At 42.9% G+C, this 23,791-nt stretch overlaps 1 protein-coding gene across 1 annotated transcript in view; it reads right to left on the reverse strand.

The window, feature by feature from the left end:
* Positions 1–250: 250 nt before the first annotated feature.
* LOC144694908 (AP-3 complex subunit mu-2) overlaps positions 251–23,791 on the reverse strand; it is a 30,492-nt gene continuing 6,951 nt past the window's right edge. Inside the window, exons 2-8 of the mRNA XM_078565659.1 lie at positions 21,916–22,087; positions 20,840–20,977; positions 19,237–19,322; positions 14,983–15,116; positions 5,970–6,177; positions 3,784–3,928; positions 251–2,457 (exon numbers count right to left, since the gene is read on the reverse strand). Of these exons, the coding sequence (XP_078421785.1) occupies positions 2,357–2,457; positions 3,784–3,928; positions 5,970–6,177; positions 14,983–15,116; positions 19,237–19,322; positions 20,840–20,977; positions 21,916–22,087 (984 nt within the window). The 3' untranslated portion in view covers positions 251–2,356. The remainder of the gene's footprint in view (positions 2,458–3,783; positions 3,929–5,969; positions 6,178–14,982; positions 15,117–19,236; positions 19,323–20,839; positions 20,978–21,915; positions 22,088–23,791) is intronic.

Genomic DNA, 23,791 nt, shown 5'->3' on the forward strand with positions numbered 1-23,791 from the left:
AGATGGGAAAAGAATGTGCAAGGCTAAAACTGAGACAGTATGAAACACGTTAAAATTTTAGTAAAAGAAGTTTAATTTCAGGCTGGCAAAAGAAAGAATGCAATGGTAAAATTTAGCATTATCTTTAACCAATCCAATTGTGGTAAGTCTGGCTGATGCTGGGCCCACCCAGTGTTGTTTGTCTCACAAAGCTTTGCATTCTGTGAGCTTACAGAAAAAGGCTTAAAGTAAACACAATATTCTGCAGACATTTTGTTGTAACAATATTTTACTGTATTTAATGCTAAATACTAACAGATACACTCGTCAAGCAAAATTATCTGATCCACGATAGAATCATACTCTGTATTAACATTACCCAGTGGGAGATTGCAGCAGTATTTATTCTATTAAATACGTCCAAATACTTAGAGAAAATAAATTAAAACATTGTACTACCTGCAAGGCCCAAGTCTCCCAAAAGAACACAACGAGGTAATAGCATTGACCAATTTGGTGTCCGTTACATGCGAACCTGTACTACACCTTCAAATAGTTGCATCTACTTTGTTTTATTGGGAACTCAACATAGTAACATTAACCAAATATAAAAAGTTCTGCCTTCATCATATGATGAAGAAAAAGAGGGAATAAGTGTCTATTTTGCTTTCTTTTGTCATCAGTTTGGATTGAATGTTTTCTGTCTCCCAGTTTCTTGTCAAATTCAGTTAATCGTGGTCCCCAGTGTTGAATTCAGTTGTTTGCATCAACGGGGTTAAATATCTTCAAACGTTGAACTTCACACAATTGCAGAGCAAAAGAGAGTAACCATTAATAAAACAGTGAATTGTGAGACTGCAAGATTTGTCTTCTTACAGCAGCAGATTTCAAAATTTTAGCATTTTCACAAAGCAACGTGTGAGGGGGGAAAAAAGCAGAAAAATCCATCATCATTCCCCTGGTATGGTTAACATTGCATGCTAGGGAGAAGTGGGTGGCTGGGAGACAATTTGTGCTGTGCATTCTCAACAGTTGAGTATCAGTACATGTTGTTACTTACTCAAATTTTAATCTTAGCATAATTGATTGGTGCCAAATGGTGTTCCATAATTAAAACCTTACCTGCTTAGCCCATTACCAGCTGCACCTCAAATCAGAGTGGTAAACAACAGCGTGCATAAAAATCAGGATAATACACACTTATCCATGAATCATTGTTGCACGTGAAAATGTTGAAAGTCAGGAAAGGCTAAGGGTGGGAAAATCATGTAAATATGCAAGTCATTCAAGTTCGGCAACTTCAACTGTTTTTCTACGAGATGTTCACCTTGCCTTATTTAATTACTAAGATGATCTTAAATGGTGCTGACTAACAGTATACCTATTTAAATTCCAATCACAGAGTATAAAGATGCTTCAATAATTTTAGTTACTACAAAAGACTTATCCCACAGACATTAGGGACATGAATAGATGGCAATGCATTACTTTTTAAACGGACTGTGTACAGGCATGGCCAGGAAAATGTTAAAATAAAATGTATTTGAAAAACTGACCTAAGAAATAGCCTTGCAGCACTTCATTGCAGCACAGAAAATACTGACACCCACTTCATAAAAGGTCAACTCTATTATACTTAATTTATGTAAGGACACAAACGAACAGTTTCAAACTGTGTGCCTTATGATGTGCGTGCACCAGGTATTTAGGCTAACTGAATACTGAAATATCAAGTTTTCCTCTCATGAACAGCAAGAGCCATTCAACAATTAGGAAACATGCAATAAGTAGAAAAGGTCATGTGAAAAATCAACATGTCCTTTTGATGGGCAGTAACAGTACAAAACAAAATTATTACAATAAATTATTTGAAATAATGATGATGCAAAATTACAAAGCCAAATCTGATCAAATGCTACAGTTTCTTGAGAGTCTTGTTGAAGATACAATACAACACAGTAACACCGCTTTCCATAACAGTGCCTTTTGTGTACTTCTATGATGCAAAACTAGCACCATGTGGCAAATTTTCAGCTTTTATCTTACCCCGGATAATGATAGTTTCTAATTATATTTAAGTGATAACACTTTATTTGAAGACAGGTTAGTTGATGATGAACTGTACTCCTTAAGTGAGGGAGACTCTAACAAACTTTACCATAGGGCATATCAAGTCTAAAACCTTTGGCTCATGCCAAGAACATTGTAGGTTAACATCGAGATTTCAGTTCTGAAGTCCTTGAGACATAGTTCACCATGCAAGTTGGTTGTATTGATACCAACACAACACACAACAAAAAGAGGAACATTCAATTGGTAAGCAAACAGTTAGGGAAAGAAAGTTTTGCTGCTGCAACATGTGACTTCAGAACAGTTATTACGTTCGGACTTGGAATTTTCCAGCTTTTGTCATGTACTTGATGCCTTTGAATGGTTTATATTTCTCACCATACATGTCCAGTCGATTTACCTTCAAACCTAAGACAAGATAAAACACAATATCAGTAGGAGGCTTTATTCCAGTAAGAAAAGTCAACCTCAGTATAATGTACGACACAGTACTGAAATTGCACTTTGTGGATGACTGGAGGCAACATTGAAGGGCTGGACGAATGAATAGATAGATAAAATTTGACTCTGGCAGTTGTAAAGTTATCAGTGGAGTCACTTTTGACAATCTGTATCCACTTCCACACTGCAGCTGAAAACATATCTGCAGTCACACTCAAGTCATAATGATAGCTGATCAGAAATCAAAATGGCACACTGCTGTAATTTAAAATACTATTTCGAGATTGGAACAGCAGAAAGTATACTTACTTTCCATCTAAGCCGTGAAAAGCCCAAACAGAATGATTAATGCTGAAACTCACTGCACATAACACAACAGTGTTCTGCTCTCCACTCTTGGAGGCCTTCATGTCATCAAGACAAACAATGAGCTGCCTTTTGGTGCTGTATAAGTGCAAGTTTTCATTATTTATTTCTTAAATGGATAACAGAGAAAAAATACAAACATGGAATTCCTTTCAGTCCATCATTTAAGATTCATGTTTAGAATCCCATCAGGATATTTTCAACTCTTTCCACACACCACTACGCTCCATTTTTTCAGGAATTAGTCAATATAATTTGGTCCATTGCAGTAAGACCATTTTTCACTCTACAGGCGAGGAGAAACAGGGATTCTTTACTGCAGTACACTATGATAAAGATAACCTTTGTTAGACAGCGATATTTAACACAAAGCAAAAGATAAAGAAGATTCAAGGAAAATCTTGTAAGTTGTTTCTTTGCATGACTTTCTTTGGTAAAATGTTTACACACTTGCACCCTCTCAATAAGCTGTAAGTTCAAGGGTCAGGGAATGGAAAACCTTGTCTGGGCTATTTTCAGAAGCAAAGTTGCTACTATTTTGGATCTAAAACCACAATCAATCTATGAGTAGAACGACTAGTAGAACTGCAGGGAAGAGTTCAAGTCATTTTTCTCAAGTTAGGGCCAATTTGCCTCAATGGCTTGCCCACCTCTAGGCGGAATAGCTTTGTCTGCAAGAAGCAGAGCAAAGATTAAGAGCAAATGAAAATGAGGAAACAAAACTTGGCAGTTGCTGTCACCATCAAGTTAAAGCAAATCTGTAACCAGACAGCCAGTGTATGAACAGCAGTGAGACGGAAACCCTCAACCGCCAAGCTAAAGGACAATATGCAGGTCGGCAGCCACCCTTTTCTCCAAGAGTGTAAAAGCAAACCACCTAACCGCAGCATGTTAAAGACCAAGATAAATATTTCTTGCACTTCTTACCCGAAATGGCCAGTTGCTGGATTTTGAACTGGATGTTAATATTGGGGTTCTCATCAGGCTTGGGTGTCCCTGCCTGCAGGCTCATGGAACCCTTCAGGCTGGGCAGCTTCTGCGGGTTTATCTTCCCAATATCCCATGACAGCATCTGCAATAAGAAGTTTATGGCAAATGATACAGCCTATAGATTTTTTAAAATTACTCAAATCAATATCATTGCAGCATTGCAAAGAACATATTCACTGCAATGAAATGGGGAAGCTGAAGCAAAATATATAACTTAAAACCTTCAACAAAAAAAAAAATCCTGTTTCTGAGTTTCCATGTGAAGTCTTCAGCCAAAATAAACATGCCCAATAGGAAACCGAATGGTCACAAGTTTGGAAGGAAGAATGAGGAAAAGCAATACAAACTAAATGGTACAATTTTAAAGGGAGTGCAGGAACAGAGAGACCTGGGGCTGTACACAAATCTTCAAAGTTGCAGGTCAGGTTGAGAAGGCTGTTAAAAAATTGAGAGGCATAGAGTAACGAAGCAAGGAAGTTAGGCAAAAACTTTATAAAAGTGATTAGACCTCAGCTGGAGTGGTGTGTTCAATTCTGGGCACCATATATTAGGAAGAATGTCATGGTCTTGGAGTGGGTGCAGGAGGGATTTACAACAATGATACCAGGGATTGGAGACTACAGTTAGAGACTGGAGAAGCTGGGGTTCTCAGAAGAACACAGGGTTCAACTCAGATGTTTAAAATCATGAATGGTTTTGATAAGAGTAAATGAGAAAAAAACTCTTTCTAGTGGCAGCTGGGTCAAGGGTCAAGAACCAGAATGCAAGATGAATGGGGAAGAACCAGAAGGGTAACATTTTTACACAGCAAGTTGTGATCTGGAATTCACTGCCTGAAAAGGTGGTGGAAGTAGATTCAGTAGTGACATGCAAAAGCTAATTGCATAAATACTTGAAGAAAAAAATACAGGGTTATGAAGGAAGAGCATGAAGTGGGATTAATTGGATAACCCTACCAAAGAGCCAGCACAATCATGATCATCCAAATGGCCTCCTTCTGTGCTGTATCACTCTATTATTCATTCCAAATAGTACAAATGAGATATCTATCCGTCTCCTGGTTGACTTTCACACTGTGTCAACTTAGAAAGAGATGTGTTTCTCAGACAGATACGTTCTAAAACAGAAACAGATATAGCGGTAGGCAATTTTCCCCATCAAGCCTGCTCTTGTACTTCACTGAACCATTTCTTGGCTCCAAAAAGTCTATTCATTCATCCACAACCATAAGTTGTTTGTTCTTATAAGTGCTTTAACTTCCTCCTTCCCATGGACAACTTGCTCCATGGCACTGCTCATGATCAAGCTCCTCTATTTCGCCAACTGTTTCCACATCATAGTTGTCCAGTACCTTCTAATTATTATACAATATTACTCCTCAATACTTAACGAATTACCCCAAGCTGCTGAAAACCATCTTAAAAAATTACAATTACTGCCGTCCTCACCAACTCACTGTGTAATGATCTTCAAAGTGAATCTATTACAAAATACACTTCATCAAATTCTGTACAAGACTGGTTAAGCCACATTTGGAGCAATGCATGTAATTGTACACATTATTGGCGAGAAAAAAGGTTGAGTGTAGTTTTATTAGGGAAATATAGGATTGAGCAGATCCAGTTATGATGAGAAATCTTACAAGTTAAACCTGTATTCAGTGGAGCAGAGAAAGACTGGGTAGGTAGCTTCCAGTAGAAATGCTCCAAATTTTGAAAGGCTTTGAGAGGTTAAAAGAGAAAAGATAATTTCCACTATTAGGTCATCAGTAACGAAGGAGCAAAAATTAAGGATTAGTGCTGAAGGACAAGATTTGGAAGTGATGTTTTTCATGCAAAGGGTCATGAGAATTTGGAATGCATTACTGGTTGTGACTATTAATTACAGAAGTGACTGATAATTTGATAAATACTTGGAGGAAATATACCTAAAAGGAGATGGAGGGGAAAAAAACGGATTTTACAGATGTTTCTCCAGCAATTTTGCTTATGTTGAGATTAAGTTATGAATCTCTGTGCCAGGTGTATGTGAGCTGTTTTTAATCTGGAGTTTATTCTTGAACCATTATCATCAGTGAACAATCAGCAGTCAACTCATGGCAGTACCAATTCTCATGCAGTTACCTTAGTGACTGGGTCAAAGGTATAGTTTCCTTGTGTGGAGGTGAGATTCATGTTCAGAACCACCTTTGGCAGCTGGCTGGTCACCACCATACCTTCCACCATCTTTCCCATTGTTTGTTTTGGGCCAATAGTGATTTCAAACCGCCCCATGGAACTGCCATCCCGGAAGGTGATGCTGTGTTTTACATAAACAGGAATGGCAACCAAACTGGAAGACAATAAATATAGGTCTTTTTAAGTAAAAATTACACAAAAGATATTTCTACATATTCAGATTGTTTAGATACTGTTAGAATCAAATCTCTCAAGATTGAATTTTTATTTTACAAAATGGAAAGACATGGCATTGTATGTACATTTGGATGCTAACCTGGGCTTTTTTAAAAAAAGATCTTAAGTTCACCTTGGAATTGTCAATAAGCTGGTATCTTCCAAGAAATCACCTGACCTTTATGGTACTGGAGGAAGATCTGGTTGTTTGTTTTGAATAGCAATCACTTTATTGATGGGGAAAAAAACTGAAAAGGCAAAGGTTGGTAACTTGCTGGGAATCACATGGGAGAGAGAAAAAAACTCTGTGAACCTGCTAGTTTTGAAGGCTGTCTTGTTGGGGAACAAGCTGAGGAAGGAAGGCTACCCTAACTGGCTCTCTCTCGAGCTTGCCTGCAATTGTGTGTGGCTCTCAACCTGTGGTCAGAGAGCCCTCCTCGGAGTGTAACTGGTCTGCATTTGGACCTGCAAAGCTGAGACCAGTTGGTCAGAACTTCCAGACGTCCAGCGGGACCAGCGACCTGTCTTCACACAATGGAACTCCAGGGGCAGAATTTTCCATTTGACGTGCGGGGGTCGGGGGGCTGGGACCTGCACGTCCGCATGTAAAATGACGCACGGTGACATCGGGCGAACGTCCGATATTTCACTGAGCGGGCGCGCGATGAAGTCCAACGCGCGCCCATTAATTAACGGGCCACTTAAGGCCCTTTAGTGTTCAATCGACGCTGATTTTTTGGCGCCCGCACGATCTTCAGGTCAGCGCACAGGCGCAACGGGCAGGCGGGTAGGAGACATTTGTATTAACTTCATCCACGGGGGGAATAAGAGGGCTCAGTGGGGTCGTGAATCTGCTCTGTGAAGTATTTATTGTTGAAAGTTTTTCAAACTTGCTTGTGTGATCTGCAGTACTTCAGAACGCATCCCAGCTGCTTTTTCTGGACTCTTACACCCTTCAGGTCAGCACTCTGCAGTGAGGAATCTTTTCCAGGCCTGCAGGTTTCAGGAAGCCTTCCCTTAGCCTAGGGATGGGAGCTGAACTGTTCACTGGAGGCAGCTCCTCTGAGGAGGAAGGGAGGGCCAGAAGGCGGAGGAGGCCAGGAGTGCACATTCAGCCTCCAGGGAAGCCACCTTTGGGAGGACAGGCGCAGGCACATGGGGCGCAGGACCAAGGCGGAAGGGGCCGCAGAAGATGCCACTATCCTGCTGCCAGGGTACAGGCAGCGAAGCAGTTACCTCAATATGTTTGAGGTGTAGTGCCGAAGGAGGCTCTGTCTCTCAAAGGAGATGGTCAACTACATCTGTCAGATGATTGGTCCTGAGATCTCCACCAACTACGTGGGTGGACACCCCATGCCAGTGGCTCTAAAGGTCCTCAACTTCTACGCCTCTGGCTCCTGCCAGGGTTCAGTGGGTGATCTTTGCTGTGTCTTCCAATCAGCTGTCCACACTTGTGTCAAGCAGGTCACAGACGCTCTGTTCAGGCACTCATTGATTTTCATCCACTTCCATTGGGACCAGGCATACCAGACACAGTGAGCCAGAGGCTTCGTGGCCATTGCTGGCTTCCCCCGTGTCCAGGGTGCTATAGACTGTACACATGTGGCCATCAAGGCACCAGAAGGTGAGCCCAGTGCCTTCGTCAACAGGAAGGGCTTCCACTCCATGAACGTGCAGATAGTGTGTGATCACAGGATGCTGATTCTACAAGTCTGTGCCAGGTACCCAGGCAGCTCCCACGACGCCTACATCCTCAGACACTCCCAGGTGCCGGGGCTCTTCAGTGCTCCAACCCGGCTTGATGGATGACTGCTGGGTGACAAGGGCCATCCCCTCAGAAGGTGGCTCATGACGCCTCTCCGCCATCCAAGAACAGAAGCTGAGCAGCGGTACAATAGGAGCCACGCCTCCACAAGGGCTATGGTGGAGAGAACCATCGGTCTTCTCAAGATGCGCTTCTGGCGCCTTGACCGCTCAGGGGACACACTCCAGTAACCCCCCCAGATCGCGTCTCGGTGATAGGGGTTGCATGCTGCGCTCTGCACAATCTTGCACTAGAAAAGGGGGGACGCAATGGACAATGAAGACGTCGACGTAGTGGCTGCGGCTGCACATGATGAGTCCAGCAGTAATTCCGAGGATGAGCAGGCACAGGGAAATGCTGTGGGAGTAGACGCTGACCCGGGACTACTCTAGGGAGGCAGGGACACCCGGGATACTTTAGTCCAACAAACCTTTAGCTAGAACACTACAGATGGATCACCAGGACAATCCTGGGCTGCCGCCTCAATGCTTGACACCTGAGTGCAAAATCTGCCAGGTCAGCAGCACTAACTAAGGGCCTTGTAAATAAAGCTGAATGTCCAACAAATCAATCATTACACTTTTGTCAACCATACACAGGCAGAAGAAATGAGGCACACTCAGCCATGGTCACACATCTGCATTTAATGTGTGAAGCAGAAGAACTTATCACAAAGCAAAAACAATAGCTTTAACAATTGAAAAGAAATAATAAGGACCTTATCTTGGGCCAACACAAAAGCACCAGTGAAAAACCCGTGGTGTGCCGAAGGTGCCTTATGCTTTCGTTTACGGGTGCTATGTCTTGGTGCTGCCCCATCGCTCGGAGTGGCACCTGAACCAGCCTGCTGACTCTTTTGTCCTGTTGGCCTTGATGACCTTGGCAGTCGTTCTCTGGCCCATGGAGCCTGTGCTGGCCCTGCCTGCAAGGGAGTTGCCTGTTCCACAGCTGGCATCTCCCCAATCGTCGCAGCCTCACCGGATGAAACGGTCACTGGGAGAGGGGCAGAGAAACTGCCACCCTCATCTGGAGCGCCCCGAGAGGTGCCCGCAGAGACGACAGGCAGCAGATGCGCTGACGTAAGGTCATTTCGGACTTCCCTGCTCACCGATGGATGGGCAACGAGCTGGGAAGCTCGATTCCCACACCATCTCCCACACTGGCAGCTAAGGTCATTGCCGATGTGAGGGCTTGCTGGTCAGAGCGCATCCCCAGGAAGCCCTGGCGGGTCTCCTGGAGGAGGCTCTCCACGAGAGTCACCACTCTCTCCATGGAGGACGCATGGCGCTCGGATATGTGGCTCATTGCTTCAGCGAGCGTCCGCATAGACTCCTCCATTACAGAGACCAAGCCAAGCATAGCCTCATGCATCTCCCCCAGATGCTCCCGCACACCCGGCCGCATTTCCTGCTGCTGCTGCATCACAGACGACTCCAGAGGCACATGATCAGGCACCGACTGAGCATGTGCCTGGTCCCCTGCAGTCCTCTGACTGCTGGCGCCATGGGCACTCTCTGTCTCTGCCAGCTCCTCCAGCAAGTGTGAAGTGCCCTCACCACTGTGCCCCGGTATCTTGCCATTGTTCTAATTCCCACCGAGGTGCTAGTATCTGCACTGGTGCCTGCATCACAGAAATGGTCTGATGCTTCAGACCCCTCAAGTGTGAGAGGGGGCATCTGCTGCTTCTCCTCCCAGCCATGCTCTGATGATGCTGAAAGGAAGAACAAGGACAGTGGATCAGTTGGCGTGGAGACAATGACAAAGTTCATCCCTGTCCCCCCGGCTCATTATACGCTCAACCTTCCATAACCAATGGTCCAGCAATGTTGCAACAATAGCTAATTTAACAATCATCAGTGCTATGGCTGTTGGGAGGACGATGCTGACCTCACTGTTGGGCATAAATACCTGGCTGTGGCACCTCAGCCTCACCGACACCAGTAGACCTGGGTGCATGGTGCCTCTCCAATTCAAGGGCCTCCTGCTCGAAGTGGCTTAGTATGGAGAGCTGTGCCTGGCCGCCTCCAGCCCTCACACACTTGGCCGCGTTCTGCACATTCTCCTCCTGAAAAAGAGAAGGGCATTGATTAGGGCAAATTGCACATGGACTCAGTTCGCGCATGACCCACCCCAACCCGAGTGGGACATATCAGGCCTCCAGTGCCTCCTCACCCCGCTGCAGGCGATCACTCAGACAAATATGCTAGGCCTGCTCCCCACCCCCCCCACCGCCCCCTTGGACATATACTACCTACATCACATTCGGAACCACATGGTATTTCCTTCCATAGCAAGGAGGCGCAAGCACGTGCAGCGTAGAGGGCAGCAGATGGTTCGTTGCCACGCCACCTTGAAGTTCCCCTTCCACCATCTCATCACCCTGACTAGGACATGTCCTGGAGTTCTGAGTCTGTGCCTAGGTGCAGCTCTTCCAGGTTGCTCCCAAACCAATCATGTGGGATTAAGATCAACACATGCTGCGGGGGAAAACTCACCTCCTCATGACCCTCTCAGGCTGACCTCAGCATGGGCACTATCTGCTTGCCCACCCAGCAAAGGAAAAATGCTGTCAATGATTCAATGCAGTCATGACACTGAGACTTGGCGAGGGTTGGGTGCTGCAGAGGGTAAGGCTGCCTGCTGGGTTAAATGCCCAATGCCATCATGGTACTCACCCTGCCAGAGCGCAACAAATTGTTGAAGTGCTTGTGGCACTGGATCCAGGTGTGCCGCACCACGTCACGGAAGCTCAACACCTCCGCCACCTCCTCCCAGGCACGTTGCATCATGTGGGGAGGCCTCCTCCTCCCACCCTGGGGGACCAACACCTCCCGCCGTGCTGCCACCTCCTCGAGGAGGGCAGCAAGGCAGTCATCCGAAAAACAAGGGGCACACTGGCCTACCCTCCAACCTGGCCTGCTCACCCGAACCCCTCTGTTGCAGCCTAGCACTTGCCATTGTGAGCAGCCTACAAAAGGCTGCCAGGCCTCATTTTAAACAGGCTGACGGGTCGCCATTGGGCCCGGTGGTCTGTGTACGCCCGCTGCCGCCCGCACACTCCCGCTACCCTCAGGAGTCGGGAAATACGCTGGGCGGGCCTTAATTGGCCCGCCCGTGTAAAATGGCGGCGCAGACCCGATCGCGAGTGGCAGTCGGGTCTGTGCCCGCCCGCACCCACACTGCCCCTCCCGCCAGACGGAAAATTCTGCCCCAGGTTGACAGCATCAAGACCCGGCGAACTTGACCTTTATTTTATAATGCCCATCTCTACAGAGACTCTGTTTATGCTTCGTTTGTCTGCATGTGCATGTACGCGTGTGTGTGTGCATGTGTTGGGGGAATTGTTTAGGAAGAGATAGATAGTTATAATTTCCGGCTACAACTGTGTATTAACCAGTGCTTGCAACTAGTTAAAAAGAAGTTTCCTTTTATAATAAATGATGGTTCTGAGTTTATTGAACAAAGCCTGGTTGAAGACTCTTATTCGGGCAGCAGTAGGGGAAACAGACGATTGGCTATTTTGGTGAGAAAATTAAACTTTTAAATGAATGGTACAGCCTGTGGAGTGGTGGGGCTGGATCCTACATGAACTCCTCCCGCCCCAGTCGTAACAATACAATGAGAGAGGGGAGAATTCAGGAGTATATTCGGTTTTTAAAATACTTTGTTTTTGCCAGTTATTTCACTCACCCTTTCCTGAAAGCACCTGCTGGGAGGCAGATGAAAGATGCTTTCACTGGCAGCCTTTACTTTAGCGTGAACCTAAGAGCTTAAAGCCTAGTGTTAGGGCTGGACATAGCCAGATTTGACTGCCATGCACCTGTAGCCAGCAGAACATTTGACCAGAGGCAGCATCACAGCCAAACCCATTTCTGTGTTTACACAACAACAGCTGTTACTGAAATAAAAACAGAAAATGCTGTAAATACACAAAAGGTCAGGCATCATCTGTGTTGAGAGCAACAGAATTAACATTTCAGGTCGATGACCTTCCATCAGAACTGCTCTGAAAACGTTAACTCTCTTCCAGAATCCACAGTATTTTGCTTTTGTGTCTTGGTGCTTCTTTTTTTTTATAAACTGTCTGAGCAACAGCTGGGTTTCACTATTTGAAAAACGTACTTCACAGGAATGGCTCAACACTGGCAAAAGAGGAAACGTAGCATTCACAGATCCATAGACATGTCATGCAATTATCTTCAAAAGCCACATCCTGTCTCAATAGAAAAATTTTGTGCATTAACCACTTAACGTCTGGGTGGGTGCCAATATTACATTTCACTTTTATAGTTACTTAACATTTGAACAGTGAGATGATGAACATTTTTCACCTTTGTTCACAGCATTACAATTTAGGTTTCCTTCCAACATTTTAAAATGTGTTCACAGGAAAGGACTGTTTTTATAAGCAGGCAGAGTCATGAACGAATTGAAGGTTGCGCGGTATGAGGGAATAATGTGCCACAAAACTAGTAATTACCATTTTTCCACTGCATTGCACAACAGAGACTGCATGGGACCATGTTCTAATAGAGACCATGCTCTAATGACTACTCCTAAAAATAGTAAATACTTATAGTCCAATGTACTTACAAGAAACAATGATACAAAGCAGATAAATAACTGAGACAAACAATACTTCAGTTAACATATCCAGAACAGTAATAAAATGCTATATTTTGCCAGCTCTTTCCAGCAGCATCCGACTCCTCAACCATCTAAATTTGTAGTATAAAATAGAGCTATTGCTCCGCTGCAAGATTATATGAAGTTGAAACATGGTCACTGGAAGATCAAATGTCCTCTCCTAACAGTAATGCAATTAAGATATTTCCAACATTTAAGTAGATCATACAACTGGTCTGTTTCCTAAGTGTGTTGCATGCACGAATGATTCACTGAAGGACATTTAAATAAGTTCTGCTATTCCACCTTTTCATGTGCACCCCTAGTCTTAACAATGTGCTCATATGATTTGTATATATTAACGAAGTAAGACTGACCAATAAGATAGTAACCTGCTGCTTGATTCTTACTGCTCCTAGTTATTGTAATGGAAGTCATAATTGTTATGCGTCAAATAGGGAAAAATTATGATCATTTATTTGTGACTTCAGATTTACATTGCTGAGTGGTTGGAAGGAATCTTTATAGAAATGGAAGCTGTTTTCAGTTGCTGTATAAATCCAGCAGTTAGACAGTTTTTTGATCTGTAGTTAACCAGAATACAATATCGTTAGAGCTCATGATATTCAAACTGGTGACACATTGAAAGACGATATTTTATTTGTAGTTTCTAATCTGATATTAAAAATGATTTATGTTGAGGTCAGATGATAAAAGCAAATGAATCAGTAAGTGACCAGGAAATCAGCTCACCGGAAAACTTTTTAGATACGTACGGGACAAATGAATCTAAATAAAACTTTCTTCAGTACATTATACATTTTGACATAATAGAACCCAGTAAAGGGGAAATGCATTAAAAATTCTCTCTTCTAGAAAGCATTAGCTATGTTTATTTGCCTCTCTAAAAGATCAAGGATCAGTGCTGGGCCCTGAACTATTTACAATCTATACTAATGACTTGGATGAAGGGACTGAGTGTATGATAACTAAATTTGTTGAAGACACAAAGATAGGTCGGAAGGGAAGTTGTTAAGAGGACACAAAGAGTTTGCAAAGGAACATAGATAGGTTAAGTAAACGGGGAAACATTTGCCAGATGGGAGTATAATGTAGGAAAATGTGAGCTTGCTCACTTTGGTGGGAAGAATATAAAAGTAGTATATTGTTTAAATGGAGAGAGATTGCAGAACTCTGCGATACAGAGGGATCAGGGTTTCCTGGTACATGAATCATAAAAAGCTAGCATTCGGGTACAGCAAGTGACTAGGAAGGCAAATGGAATGTTGACCTTTATTGCAAGGGGAATGGAGTATAAAAGGAGGGAAGTGTTGCTACAACTGTATAGAGCCTTAGTACAGTAGTACCTAAGAAGGGTTATAATTGCATCAGAAACAGTTCAGAGAAGGTTCACTCGGCTGATTCCTGGGACGAACAGGTTGTCTTAAGAGGAAAGCTCGAGAAGGTTGGACCTATACTCATTGGAGCTTAGAAGAATGAGAGGTGATCTTATTGAAAAATATAAGATTCAGAGAGACTTGACAGGGTGGATGTCGGGAAGACGTTTCCCTTTGAGGGGAGTCTAGAACAAGGGGACATATTTTAAAAATAAGTGGTCCCCCATTTAAGACAGATGAGGATCTTTTTTGTCTCAGAAGGTTGCTAGACTTTGGAATGCTCTTCCCAGAAAGCAGTGAAGGCTGAGTTAGTCATATTTTTTGACTGAGAGGGGAAGTCAAGGTTTATGGGAGGCAGGGAAGAAAGTGGAGTTAAGGCCACAATCAGATTAGCCATGATCTTATCAAATGGCAGAGCAGGCTCGCGAGGTCGAATGACCTACTTCTGCTCCTATTTCTTATGACCCTTATGATTAAAATACTCTTAAAAGAAAACTTGGCAAGGGCAAAGTCAGTGAGTCAGGTAGCCTATTCTCAATCCCCACTTCATATTTTTAATCACATTGTTCATATGAGTTTCCCACTTTTAAAATGACATCCAAGATGTCATCAAAAGGTATCCAAGTAACAGGATGAAAATTGTATTTATCGCAATACTGTGAATCCATTGGCCTGTAAATCTCCTAGTGACAAATTAAATGAGAGAGCAACACTATCAACATTAGTTCTAGAAGAGTCATTCTGATATTATTGGCTAAAAATCCGAATATCCATTCAAACCACAGGTGAATTACAGAACTCATTCTGACCATTCACAGCTAAAATAGTGGTCTCCAAGTACATGAGAGAAATATCTAGAATGGGAATAAAATCTTCTCGATTCTTCCATCCCTCAGTCCAGCAAAGTATTACTTACTTCTGGGAACTGACGTGATAGGACAGGAGGCGAAAATTGCCGTCAGGTGGTATAAAGGAAAGAATTCGTTCTGACTCCCAACGTTTGAAACGTACACAAGGATGGAAACTGACATCATCCAAGAGTCGAGGATTCTGTAATTGTTGCAAGAGAGAAAACATCAATGAGAATTCCATATTCTGAACATCATTGCTCACACCAGAAAATCCACAGGGCCTCATTTGCTACACAGAAACAGAAAATAGGAGCTGGAGGTCATTCGGCCCTTCGAGCCTGCTCTGCCATTCAATATGATCATGGCTGACCCAGTATCTCAACACCATAATCCCATGCTTTTCCCATACCCCTTGGCACCTTTAGAGTCCAGAAATCTATTTCCTTCTTTAATATATTCAGTGACTTGGCCTCCACAGACTTCTGTGGTAGAGAATTCCACAGGTTCACCACCTTCCGAGTGAAGAAGGTTCTCCTCATCTCAGTCCTAAATGGTCTACGCTGTATCCTGAGACTGTGACCACTTGTTCTAGATGCCCCCAGCCAGAGAAAATATCCCTGCATCCAGTCTGTCCACCCCTGTCAGAATTTTATACATTTCAATGAGGCCTCCTCTCATTCTTCTAAACTCCAGTGAATACAGGCCTAGTCAGCCCAATCTCTCCTCGTACGACAATCCTGCCATCCCAGGAATCAGTCTGGTGAACCTTTGCTGCACTCCCTCTATGGCAAGTATATCCTTTCTTAGGTAAGGAGCCCAAAACTGCACAAATACTCCAGATGTGGGCTCACCAAGGCCCTGAACAGCTGCAGTAAGACATCCTTGCTCCTGTACTCAAGTCCTCTCGCAATGAAGGCCAACATACCAACTGCCTTCTTAACTGCTTCCTGCACCTGCATGCTTGCTTTCAGTGATTGGTGTACAAGGACACTTTGTACATCAACATTTCTCAATCTATCACCATTTAAATAATACTCTTGCCATTCTGATTTTCCTACCAAAGTGGATAACTTCACACTTACCCATGTTATGCTCCATCTGCCATGTATTTGTCCACTCACTCAACCTGTCTAAATTGCCTTGAAACCTCTTAACACCCTCCTCATCGCTCACATTCCCACCAAGTTTTGTGTCGTCAACAAACTTGCGAATATTATATTTGGTTCCCTCAATAAAATCATTGATATATGTGAATAGCTGGGGCCCAAGCACTGATCCCTGTGGTACCCTGTGGCCTGCCACTCCGAAAAAGATCCAATTATTCCTACTCTCTGTTTCCTGTCTGCTAACCAGTTCTCAATCCATGCCAAAATATTACCCGCAATCCCATGTGCTTTAATTTTACACACTAACCTCTTATGTGGGACTTTATCAAAAGCTTTCTGAAAATCCAAATACACCACATCAACTAGTTCTCTCTTCTTATCTATTCTGCTAGTTACATCCTCAGTAGCTTTGTCAAACACGATTTCTCTTTCATAAATCCATGCTGACTTTGTCTAATCCTGCTGATATTTTCTAAGTGTTCTATTATCACATCCTTTATAATAGATTCTAGCATTTTCCCGATTAATGATGTTAGGCTAACCAGTCTGTAATTTGCTGTTTTTTCCCTCCCTCCTTTTTTAAATAGCGGGGTTACATTTGCCACCCTCCAATCTGCAGGGACTGTTCCAAAACCTGCAGGATTTTGGAAGATGACAACCAAAGCATCCACTATTTCCATGGTCATCTCCTTTAGTACCGTGGGATGTAGGTTATCAGATCCTGGGGATTTATCAGCTTTCAGTCCCATTAATTTCTCCAGCACTAATGTTTTAATAATACCAATTTCCTTCAATTCCTCCTTCTCACTAGACCATTGATTCCCTAGTATTTCTGGGAAGTTATTTGTGTCTTCCTCTGTGAAGGCACAACTAAAGTAGTTGTTTAATTGCTCTGCCATTTCCTTGTTCTCTATTATGAATTCTTCCATTTCAGACTGTAGTGAAGATATTTGTCTTCACTAATCTTTTACAGTCTGCTTTTATGTTCCTTGCAAGTTTACTCACATACTCTATTTTTCCTCTCTTAATCAATCTCTTGGTCCTCCTTTGTTGAATTCTAAACTGCTCCCAATCCTCAGGCTTGCTAGAAAAAGTAGCAACTTTATATGACTCCTTTGGATCTAATACTATCCTTAATAGCTTTTGTTAGCCATGGCTTTACCGTTGTGTTTTTGTTCCAGAAAGGAATGTATAACTATTGCAATGCATACATTCGTTCCTTAAATACTAGCCATTGTCTATCCACAATCATGCCTTTTAACGAAGTTCCCCAATTTATCTTCGCCAACTCATGCCTCATACCTTCATAGTTTCCTTTGTTAAGATTTAGGACCCTAGTTTCAGATTGGACTACTTCACTTTCCATCCTAATGAAGAATTCTATCATGTTATGGTCACTGTTCCCTAAAGGACCCTGCTCAACAAGATTATTAATTAACCCCTTCTCATTGCACAATACCAAATCTAGGATAGCCTGTTCCCTGGTCGGTTCCTCGACATACTGGTCTAAAAAAAACCATCTCGTACACACTCCAGGAATTCCTCTGCCACAGTATTATTGCTAATTTGGTTTGCTCAGTCTATATATAGATTAAAGTCACCCATGATTATTGTTGCGCTCTTGTTACATGCATCTCTAATTTTTTTTGCTTGTACATCCTAAATATCGAGTACCCTTGGATATTCATTTCTCAGCCTTGGTCACCCTGCAGCCATGTCTCCGTAATCGCAATCATAAATTTATCCGTTTACATCTATTTGCACTGTTAATTCGTCTACCTTATTGCGAATGCTCTGTACATTCAGATACAGTGCCTTTAGACTTGTCTTTTTAACATTTTTACAGATTGTTTTTTGTTCTATGGCCCTATTTGCTGCTATCCCTTGTTTCCTCTGCCTTCCACTTTTGCTTTCTACTTTTCTGTCTTTCATTTCTATCTTTGTTTCCCCCTCTTGTGTCTCCCGTTCTGGTTCCTTTCACCCTGCTAATCTAGTTTAAACCCTCCCCACAGTAATAGCAAATACCTCTGCGAGGATATTGGTCCTGCTGGCGTGCAACCCATCCAGCTTGTACAGATCCCATGTTCCCCAGAATCTGTCCCAATGCCTCAGGAATCTAAATCCCTCCCTCCTACACCATCTCTCCAGCCACGCATTCACATGGCCTATTCTCCTCTTCCTGATCTCGCTAGCATGTGGCATTGGGAGTTACCATCCTGAACTCACCAAGAGTTTAATTCTCCTGTCCTCCCTCTTAGTTCACAGACCAGGTTAGGCACTTCACTGTCCATCATGGAATGGCTCAGTAGCACCACTAATGATTGGGCTGGCAGAGTCCTAACAGACAATTGCCAGAATAGGCTTGTAGCAGATGGAGAAAGAGCCAACATGAGGGAAAATCTGACTTGACCTCATCTTTGCTAATCTGCCTGCTGTAGATGCATCTGTCCAGAGTAGGAATAACGACCACTCAGTCCTTGTGGAGACAAAATTCTGTCTTCACACTGAGGACTCGCTTTATTGTGTTGGGTGGCACTGCCACCATGCTAAATGGGTTAGTTTCAGAACAGATCTAGCAGCTCATAAACTGGACATCCATGAGGTGTTGGGGACCATTAACTTCAGCAGCATTATATTTCACCAAGATCTGTAACATGGTTGGTATATCCCTCACTTTACCATTGTCATCAAGCCAGGGGACCAACCCTGATTCAATGAGGAACATAGAAGAGTATGCGAGGAACAGCACAGGTGTACCTGAAAATGAGGTACCAACCTGGTGCAGCTACATCACCGTACTTCCTGCAAGCTAACAGAGGAAGCAGCACACTATAAACAGAACTAAGCGATGCTACAACTAACAAATCAGATCAAAGCTCTGCATTCCTGCCAAATCCAGTCATGAATGGTGGTGGGTAATTAAATAACTAACAGGAAGAGGAGGCTCCATGAACATCCCATCTGAAACACTACCGGAGCCCAGCAAGAGATGCAACAAACAAGGCCAAAGCAATCTTCACAACCGCCTTCAGCCAGAATTACCGAAAGGATGATCCACCCCAGCCTCCTCTTGAGGTCTCCATCATCGTAGGAGCTAGCTTTTAGCCAATTCATTTCACTCCACAGGCTAACAAGAAATGGCTGGGTATAATCATATCAAACATTTCCTTAGTCATGTGTGAACCTCCTCTACCATTATGCAAGAAATCTTACCATGAATGACAGGGTGAGATCTGGCATTCCAGTCAGCTTCACACAGGCATCAATAACACCCTGTATTTCAGCAAATACTGTTGAACCTGCAGGAGTGGCATCAGCATTAATACAGACCATTCCAAGTTAGAGCAGATTAATAAGAATGGCATATATTATTAACAATTATCCATTTTCTTCTGAATGAAATTAATTCAGATAAACCCTAAGAAAGCTTGGACCATCCGATTGAGTTGCCTTTTTTAAAAAAAGAGGCTTATGATTTTCCATAAACCACTCCTGCCATTCTGGTGCATGTAGAGACCAAAGCGCCACACAATCCCCTATATAAACAGTTTCCCCTGTTAGCCAGGCAGTCCTGAGGAGGTGGTCTTGGGGACTTGGGGCAGGGGTGAGGGCAGTGGAGGGTAAGTGTGTCAGGGTTTTACGAGAGGGAGTTTAAAAAACACACAATAATGCAAGAACTGGTATCTTGAGTACTGTAACACAGCTTATTGCAGATGGTCATACAGTTGCACCAACAAGTGCTATACAGTGGCTGACATCTGGCATTAATTCTCAGAATGCACTGCCTGAAAGGGCGATGGAAGCAGATTCAATAGTAACTTTCAAAAAGGAATATACTTGAAAAGAAAGTATTTTCAGGGTTATGGGGCAAGAACAGGGAGTGGGCCTAATTGGATAGTTGTTTCAAAGAGTCAGTACAAGCATGATGGGCTGATTGGCTTCCTTCTGTACTGTATCATTCTGATTCTATGATTGTGAAAGTGCTCAAGGGGAAAAAATGAAAACTTTGTGTGTTTATAAATCCTCTATACATTGCAATACCAGAAGCAATATATCCTCTATTGATCAAACATAACTTGGAAGTCAGCTGACTGAATCAGAGGTCCAAGGTCAATTGCATGTCTGCACCATGGTAACTTAATTCAGCCATGATATGGTCGGTGCAATAATTGGCCTCAGAAAGAGGTGAGACCACATATAAACAACTTCTGTCTGGTTCAGCATAGGCAACATTAGCATCCATTCGCATCCAGTTCAAATGGCTAATAATGTTAACCAACTAACACCGGGACTGAAGTTGCAGATGAACAGCCAACACAAGGAATATAAAAACGGAAACATTACCAGAAGTTAAGCAGCCATCTTGAAGTACAATTACATACAGAATGATAGGCTGCTTGCAATAAGAAACAGGACTATAATTTAATCAAGGTGAAGCAAAGTTCAAGAAGTTCAGGGGCATTACATGAATATTAAGATTGAATCTCAGCTCAGTTACCTACTTCTTTGGGGGCAGATCGCTATCCATGCTCTGAGCTAGAAAAGGTGAACAATGATGCCAAAGAAGGTGTGGAAAATGGCTCTGAGTAAAAAGAGGAAGACTCAGTCTGTCTGTTTATACTGCATCTGGGATGGAGTAAATTTGGTGTTCATGCCAAACATGCTAATATCCCAGGATATAAAATGTTGGTCATAAAATTATAATCAATGCCATGTATGTCAAGTTTCTCAGACAACAAAATATGATGGGTTTGCAGACAACAAAATATGATGGGTTTGCATCAGTGACAAAAGAATGCTGCAATACCATTGGTACCTGATTTGTCAATGATGGCATCAATCTCTTCCACCACATCAAAGTAGGCTTCATTGTTAGCATACCTCACTCCTGTACGGCGCCAGGGCACCACAGAGAGCTGTCCTGTGGGAAGATGGTCCCCAACATTGGTACTACCTAGAAATAAAATAACCATGAGGAATGCAAACAGTAAATTAAAAAGACAGATTGATCATCTGGTACCTCAGGAAAATTTATTAATGCAGAAAATTCAACAGTTATTTTATTTAGTTTGAGGAGCAGCTTTTTATTTAGGCATGTTTGAATTGAATTTTGCTATTCAGAGTGTCTCAACAAAAGAAAAAACACAGACATTCAGAAAGGGTTTTGGCAAAAACTGGAACTCAATGTACTTTGTTGTGTTTTCATGTGATCAAATGCTGCCAGCTGTGAAAATGTTTCTTGGGAGTCGTTTGGAAATAGCTCACGAGTAAATCCTCCTAAATTTACATCTTCCTGTGAATGCAAGAATTTTTTTTTTACTTGCGCGCAATTGAAGTATAGTGAACAAGGCACAACAAAAGCATTAGGCTGCAGCTCAGCAGTAAAACTGCAATATAGGCAGTGCCACTTAAAGCATTAACTTTACAGAGTATCATGAAACAGCATTCACAGAGGCAACACTGTCTCCATTGCCAATGTAAAACATCAGAGCTGGCGCCATTAGAGGCAGCCATATCTCAAATCTGTTGGCAGACCGAGTTGTTCAGTTTATTCATGCAAATCGACAAAAGAAATGCACATGAGGTTATTCTACTGTTATCCTACATAAAAATGGAGGGCTTCTCACAGCACTGATATTGAGGCAATATAGCATAAATACATCTTGATTAGCTCTTCAATATCTAAGTCACACCTGATGCCTGGCTGTCAACTGCTAACATTTGGGAGAAATGGGGGGCATGGCTGCAAATTTGCCATCAACCTGACAGGTGCAGAAATTGGGTGGCTGATTTCTGACTTGCCTGTAGAAACGAATGGAGAACATATCACAAAATATGATAAATTCTTGTGTTATTTTTGCAGTTGCTCCTGCCACGTGCCGCAATACATACCAGTGATGGTGTTCACAACAGTACGGAGAATGGTGGGAGGTCTGATCAGTTCCTTTAAAATATTAGACTCAGTTGCCAATGGGAAGCCATTGTCCAACATCTCTTCCAGCACCTCATACACAACCACAACATTGTCTTTGATTGCCACCTCTGAACAGGTTCCAAAATAGTCCTGGAGAGAAAGGAGATCAACAGATGTCATCATTCACTGGCAATATTAAACATGTATGAATTTTACAAGAGTCTTGCACAGGATTATTGCAAATTAAATAATAGCTAAAAGAGGTCAGAGGTGGGGAAATAAATTAAAAAACAAATAACAATGCACTACATGTTAATACAGTTCTAAAACTAACCATTTGAGATATGAAGACCTCTCTAACTGAATGGGATTATAATGCCTTCAGTTTCCCAACACTAAAGTTGCTAAAATATAGAGACTAACAATGTAATGGTGACCACCCAATGGCCATGAATCCAATATATTAAAAAGAGCCAATCAGATCCCCTACCATCCTCAGATTGTTGTGTATTGTGCAATCTTCCCCTCTGTATGGTTGGGCATTGAGGCCCAAGGCTTAACCTGTACCTTTTTTGCTTCGCTTGCTCCAGTGTGGCCAGAAACCGGGATTCTGAGAATTTGCACAAAAGCCCCATGAACCTCGAAGTTCATTTAGATCAGATGGCTTCCCCAAAATACGAAGAAAGTACAACTGTTCCACTTGTTAAGCATCTGCTTGGAACTGGCAGGGTGGCATGGGGAGTGGCCTTTTTCTCAACAGTTAATAATTCAATGCCTTACTGGGCTGCAAATCTCCAGGTCAGCAGCCAGAAAACCTTCATTGGCTGCTTGTGTCCAACATTCCAGTTCTCATTTGGTATGTTGGTGTGTGTTATGTACCAGCAGTGCCATTAAAATAACCCAACCTCACATTATGGTGTGACTGCAACTCATCTTCCTGAAGAACATAAGAAACAGAAACAGCAGTAGGCCATTTGGCCCTTTGAGCCTGCTCTGTCATTCAGTAAGATCATGGCTGATCTGATTGTGGTCTCAACTCCAGTTTCCTGTCTGCCCCCATGATCCTCTACTCCCTTGTAGATCAAAAATCTGTCTAAGTCAGCCTTGAATATATTCAATGACCTAATAATGACCTGACCTTCAATGGTCTCTGAGACAGAATTCCAAAGATTAACCACTGTCAAAGAAGAAATTTCTCCCCTTATCCAACCCCTTGTTCTGAAACTGTGCCCTCCAGTTCTAGATTCCCCAACAATGGGAAACATCCTCTCAGCATCTACCCTGTCAAGCCTCTTCAGAATTTTACATGTTACAAAAAGATAACCCTTCATTCTTTTAAGGTCCAATGAGTATAGGCTGAACCTGCTCAATTTTTCCTCATAAGAAAACCCTTCATCCCAGGGATCAACCTAGTGAACCTTCTCTGAACTGCTCCAATGTAAGTATGGTGGTGGTGTGTTACAGTTCAATCCAGGAGTCTAAGTTGCTGTGACAACACGCATGTTGTTGTCCAGAGCTATGGATCGTGATGGTAGAGGCTCCAACTTTCTTTCCAGCACATGGTTGATCAGGAATCTCACCTGCTCTTATCGCATGCTATTGGCATAGGTTGGAAGGATTTGCAGGTTGATACTCAATCTGCTTGGCCATGTTACAACCACTCCAAGTCCTGGGGTGGAACTCAAACCTCAGAGACAGGGACACTAACCATTGTGCCACAAGACCTCCTTAATCCAAGTATATCCCTCCTTAAATAAGGAGACCGAAACTGTATACAGTGCAGTATTCTCAGTGTGGTCTCGCCAACATCCTGCACAGTTGTCAAAAAGTTTACTTTTCTACCCCATTGCAACA

This window comes from Cetorhinus maximus, chromosome 20, assembly GCF_964194155.1.
Source record: "Cetorhinus maximus chromosome 20, sCetMax3.hap1.1, whole genome shotgun sequence".
NCBI classification, from domain to species: domain Eukaryota; kingdom Metazoa; phylum Chordata; class Chondrichthyes; order Lamniformes; family Cetorhinidae; genus Cetorhinus; species Cetorhinus maximus.